The 6,224-nt window shown below is 39.6% G+C and overlaps 1 protein-coding gene across 1 annotated transcript; it reads left to right on the top strand.

The window, feature by feature from the left end:
* Positions 1 to 3,769: 3,769 nt before the first annotated feature.
* Positions 3,770 to 5,810, top strand: LOC308282991 (uncharacterized protein; the record flags this gene model as incomplete). Its single annotated transcript, XM_080723378.1, has 3 exons — positions 3,770 to 3,833; positions 5,008 to 5,131; positions 5,338 to 5,810. The coding sequence occupies 3 exons, from the start codon at positions 3,770 to 3,772 to the stop codon at positions 5,765 to 5,767; spliced, it is 618 nt and encodes a 205-aa protein (XP_080579504.1). The 3' UTR covers positions 5,768 to 5,810.
* Between the last annotated feature and the right edge of the window lie 414 nt (positions 5,811 to 6,224).

A 6,224-nucleotide genomic window follows, 5' to 3' on the forward strand; every position in this document is an offset into this window, starting at 1 on the left:
GCTAATTGTTTCCAAAATGAGAAAAAGTCAATTGTACTTAATAATGTATGCATGATTTGAACCTGCTACTTCAACTTATTGTTAAAGCCACAATGACATACATATTTCTTGAACATTACAAAAAAAAGAAAATCTAACAATACTTCATATAAAATTGGGTGCTGACTTATTTATTTTAGATATATTATTATCTATATTGTATTAATAAATTATTCATTATACTTCTTGCAAGAGTTTGGCCCCTATACATTTGATAGGGCTTTTTATGTTTATGCAAAGACTCTCACTTGTCCCAGGCAGCCAGGTAAGGCTGGTGGTAGCCTCGGAAACCCAGACTTTTATTTTAAGCTGGTGGTAACACATATTTAAAGGACCATACAGTCAAGTGTTATATGATGCTATGGTATGAATGAGGGGGCCCATTTAGATTAATCGGGGTAGATAACATTATGTTATTATGTTATTATGTTACCCCGGTTAATGGGCCCCTTCATTGTTGTAATGTAATGCGTGGACATTAGAACATCTAATGTTGTTGTTGTTTTGCACTTGCTTTTTGGATCCCTCACTCTGAGGTCTTATAGATAAACTGAGGTACTTACAGTAACATGTATCATGGTGGTTTAGGAATATTTGGGGTTATATTATTGACATAAATAAACAAATTGAATAAATTAGTGTCTGGCAAAAAGCACAATGTTAATAACAGGGACGCGGTCACACGGTTGATTTAATTTTAGTCATAGTCTTTTCAATAAAATTCCATTTAGTTTTAGTCATATTTTAGCCATCTGAAATCTTTTAGTTTTAGTGTAGTTTTAGTCGACTAAATATCTTAACATTTTTGTCGACTAAATCTACAGATTATTTAGTCGACTAAAATGGGTTTTGGCAGGCCTTGATGGCGTCGTAATAGCTGATTTTACACTTGGTTGCATGCTGAAAATAGCCGATCTACAAGCATAGATCTGCTATTTTCAGCAACACCTGAGCGCAGCCAAACATAAAATGACTTGTCTTTTAGTTCTACTGGATCTCTTCTCCACTTGTCTCTCCCCAACATTTTAGTTTAGTTTCTATTTGTCGACTAAATTGTCAATATTTTCAGCCTTTCATTAGTGAAAAAAGGTAGTCGACAAACATTTTTCGTCCTAGTTTTAGTCGACAAAATCAGCACTGCCTGCATGGAAAACCCTGGGGATGAAACCAGGAGGAGGCATCATGATGATGCCTGATTTAATACTTTAGTTTAACGCTGGAGTCTCTCACCATAAAATAGCAGATCTACAAGCTCACAACGAGTCACGCTGCAACTTGCTGTGAGCTTATAGATCTGCTATTTTCAGTATGTTACACAATGCATTCAACGAAGTGTAAATTGAGCGTTATTTAGATGACTGAACCAACTCAACATACCGGTAGCTACCGGACACCTTTTGTCTCACGGATGACTGAGCTTCTCACTCTGTAATCTCACATAACACTACACTGAATCAGTGTGATATCTCTTGAGCACTTGAGAGCAGTCTCCACAATTCTCGATCATCGATTATCAGTTAATTGAAAATTGTTACTATTGTTTAATTTTGTTTAATTTAGCTGCATCCCTGCAGAGAATGTAAATGGCAGAGAACTGACTGCATGTCAATATAAGAGGAAGTCTCATCATTCATGATGACAGTTTCTTAGATGAGCTTTATAAAGAACTCAACACATCTTCCTAGTTCAGTCTTCAACTCTACTGGAGAGTGACAGAGAAGACTTATCAGTCTCTCCACCATGGGACTGGTAATATGGAGAAGAATCCTGTATTTGAACATGAGTGAGTGCCAGGTTTTATTATTCTATCAATCAATGTTGTAAGATATTGAAACATGATCCACTTAGAGATACTTAAAGTTGTATTTGAATTTAGTGACATGAGACAGTTTATAAGTAAGATTCTAGCTCAATTTGTAATTGTACAGTATAATATTAGTAACTGGTATTGACATGAAGGCATTTATGTATGAAAATTAATTTTTATAATCCAGCTTTTCCGCACAGTGTTGTCTGCTGTAAGAGATTCCCAGACATAATGTGACATAACGATGACATTGTGAATTGTTAAAACGATGGTTTAAGTTTTCTGCTAACCCAGGAGTCAAATTCACATGAGTGTACATGGGGGTGGGTGGGAGAGGACATTGGAGACATTTGGGGCGCCATATCTTCCTTAAAGGAGGACTTCACCACTTTTCAACCTATCTTCATATAATAGGTCCTCACTAATGTTCATAATAAAAAAAAGGCTCTGTTTTGTTCACCTACAGTGTCTTTTTTCCTGTACATATCTTCACATGGAGGTAAGCAAAAGTTTGTTAAATTAAAATGTAAATGAGGAATTCTTATTTATGTAAAACAATTATAACAATGATTTATTTAAATCATAATAAATATATTGTATTTATTATGATTATGATGATGATGATGATTATTGTTATTATTATTACACTTATTATTATTATTTTACAGTAGCTGACCAGATCAGATTAGTTGGACCTTCTTCTCGGTGCTCTGGCAGGGTGGAGATCTCTCACAACAACAGCTGGGGAACAATCTGTGATGACGACTGGGACCTGAATGATGCTGAGGTGGTTTGCAGAGAGCTGAGCTGTGGGACGGCACAGAGTGCTCTTAGAGATGCCGGTTTTGGCAGAGGGACTGGTCCAATCTGGATGGATCACGTGGGTTGTTCAGGAAGTGAAATGTCTCTAACTCAGTGCCCACACAGTGGATTTGGTGTACACAAATGTGATCATGGTGAGGATGCTGGTGTCGTCTGTTCAGGTATTTCAAATTACATTGACGGTGTGTGTGTGTGTGTGTGTGTGTGTGTGTGTGTGTGTGTGTGTGTGTGTGTGTGTGTGTGTGTGTGTGTGTGTGTGTGTGTGTGTTACTGCAAATACAGTAACTTAAAAAACTAAACAAACCAAAGTAACAATCAAATACATGATGAATGACAAGATGACAAGATACAAACGAAATAAATAATACAAGGGAAGAACAAAAACATCAGACTAAGATACAAAATACAAGTAATAATCTTTCTGTCTTCCTCTCCTAGTTCCAGTTCCACACTTGCTAAACCCTATGAGAGTGGTTTGGACTGTAGGAGGGGTGCTCCTACTCTTATTGCTGCTGATTGGTCTCTGGCTGATACACAGAAAGACAATGATCAAAAAGACTGATGACACAGCCTGTGAGTAATTGTAAATGTCTACATTTACATGGCTTACATGCAATGTCTACAACGTAAATCTTATTGCAACAATGCAAGGCACCCAGGGCACTTATTTAGTAGATAATAAAATATGTTTAACAAAAGAGAGGCACTTTAAATAAGTTGTTTAAATACCTTTTTCTTATCACTTTGAAATGGGACTATGCTTGATGAATCTCTAGGATTATAAAACAAGCTGAACTTCGACTGTGGTAAAATAAGGCCTGTGGAACAATGAGAAAAGCTGATGAAAGATCCATCCATACATCCATCTTCAACCGATTATCCGGGGTCGGGTCGCGGGTGTAACAGTTCCAACTGAGACCTCCAGATTTCCTTATCCTGAGCAACTTCCTCCACTCCCTCAGGGAGTATACCGAGGCGTTCCCAAGCCAGTTTGGAGATATAATCCCTCCATCTGGTCTTTGGTCTGCCACGGGGTCTCCTCCCAGTGGGACGTGCATCGAGGACCTTCCTAGGAAGGCGCTCGAGGGGCATCCGTACTAGATGCCCTTCAGCATAGTGGTGAAGTCTGTGTATGTGGGTCTGAAAGGCTGCACAGTAAACGCCAGTAAACTTTAACTCTGAAACATGCCAACATGGACGGACCCATTGGGATCCATTTGGGTAAATTCTTTACTCTGTCTGTGGATTCATCTGTGTACACACTGCATCAGTCACAACTGCTCATCAGGAGCAGTTATAGGTCCAGTGTCTTGCTCAAGGACACTTCAACATTCACCCAGGGGAGCTGGGGATCGAACTGGGAACATTCCAGCCACCCTACCTCCTGAATCAGTTAACCTAATTCTAAACATAACATCTTCATTGTGATACATAAATATATTCCAATTGGCCAAGTCTCTGAACAAATAGAAAACTAGCAGCAGTCTTGGTACCCAAGTCCCCAAGGTACCTGTCTTTCTTGATACCCAAACCCAAGCAATCTTAGTACCCTACCCAAGCAGTCTTGGTACCCAAGACTGTAAATGCAAACCCTGGATGCAGACTATGGCATTTGAGTATGCCATAATAAAAATAAACATGGACTGTAGATGCGACTGAATGTTAAACTGGAATGAGGATGTTTTTCATTCTCCCTCTCTTAGTCTCTTATAATTATACACTGCACATTCTGTGGCTTCCTGTCAACATTAACTTGTCTTTGGGTTGTGAACAACAGGAAAGATGACGAATTGATACAAGTACTATTTGTGTACTGATGTAGCTGTATTCTTTTTAAAAGAAGGCATTGGGGCACCGCCCTAGTGTAGCGGTTAGAGCTAAGCCTTCCATGCAATACGTCATAGGTTTGAGCCCTGCCAGGGGTCGACTTTAGCAAGGCAAGGGCATGCAGCTAAAATGGGTTCCTAAACGCCAACTCAAATGGTTTCAGATCTGAGCCAAGTCTCCTGCAGGAAACCTGTCTTGGATGGGAGTCTCAAGATATACAAAACTGATGATAATGTGAGACAGTGGCAATCAGTCACTGTGTTTTTCCACCTGAATGCTCCATTCGGTCAGAATATTGATAATTACTGTAGATTTCAAAGATTGTTAAATTATTTTTAGCTTGAGCTCTCAACATTGCAGTTACACTTACAGGAGGAGTTAGAATCAAGCCGAGAACATTATTTAATTTTTAGCAGCTAGAATAGAACATGGTGGCCGTGTCCCTCGAGTTCAATGGAAAAGTGGCACCATGTTATATTCGGTTCATCGTGTATGTATTTATTTCTTCCAAGGTGAGATGAACGCCAACAACACAGTGGGCAGAGGAAATGATGAGCATGATGAAGTCTACGTCAATGCAGAGGCCTTCACATGTCATCAAGGCAAAGATGATGACAGCGATGACTATGAAAATGGGTCAGTACACTAATAGTTAAATGAATCCCAATTGAATAATGTCAAGAGAATAATAACCTCAGCAGTACTGGTAAAAATGATCATCATAGCCATCATCGTCAATCCGCATGAGGTCTCATCTTTTCTTTTTGATGTGTTCCCATTTCCTGTGCTGCTGGTCATTATGGACATCACGCTGAACTAATGTCTTCTCATATCGATCTCAGAGACCCTGTGGCAGCCAGCAACATGCACAAACACGTCTGCAACCCTGATGAGGAGAATGATGACATCTATGCTAATACTGACCCAGAGAAGAGCACCAAAGATCATCCCAACCCTGGAAGGAGAGCAGTGGAGGGCCAGAGTGATGAAGATGAAGAAGGACACTGCATGCCCATGAAGCCCTGCTGTGACCATGAGCAGAACAACATCTATGTTACCCCAGACATGAACCCCTGCAGTGAAAATGAGCAGTACAACATCTATGACAACATCAATGCTACCCCAGGCATGAACCCAGAGAGCAGCACCAACCTCAGCCCTGGAAGGAGAGCAGAGGGAAGTCCACTAAGTGTTGTCGTTGAAGAAGAAAACAACTACATAGCCTTTGAACCCTGTGATGAAGATAAGCAGGACAACATCTATGCTAACTGATGACTAGCAGGCTAAGACCATGTTCAACAGAAATGTAATTACGATTCAGTCAATTTAAATCTGTTTTACTTCGTGCAAATAAAGGAGAGACAAGCAAAGTTGCATGTAATGTATTCTATTTAATTTATTGAATAGAATACAACAATCACAGCATGTTTTTATTTTGATGATGATGAAGGACAATTCAGAGGCCTTCACCTGTCACCAAGGCAACAATGATGATGACAGTGATGATGATGCTATCTATGCTACCCCAGACATGTCCACCAGACATGTCCACCCCCCTTACCTTACCCCCCCCACACACACACACACACACACACACACACACACACACACCTTTTTCCACTACTCTGTACATATCGTGTTTTATAGTTGCGATGATATTTGAATGTGTTAATTGCTATTTTATATGTCTATGAATTGAATACCAAGGACCTCCCACGAATAAGACCTT

Source organism: Nannobrachium achirus, assembly GCF_963921795.1.
Source record: "Nannobrachium achirus genome assembly, chromosome: 4".
NCBI lineage: Eukaryota > Metazoa > Chordata > Actinopteri > Myctophiformes > Myctophidae > Nannobrachium > Nannobrachium achirus.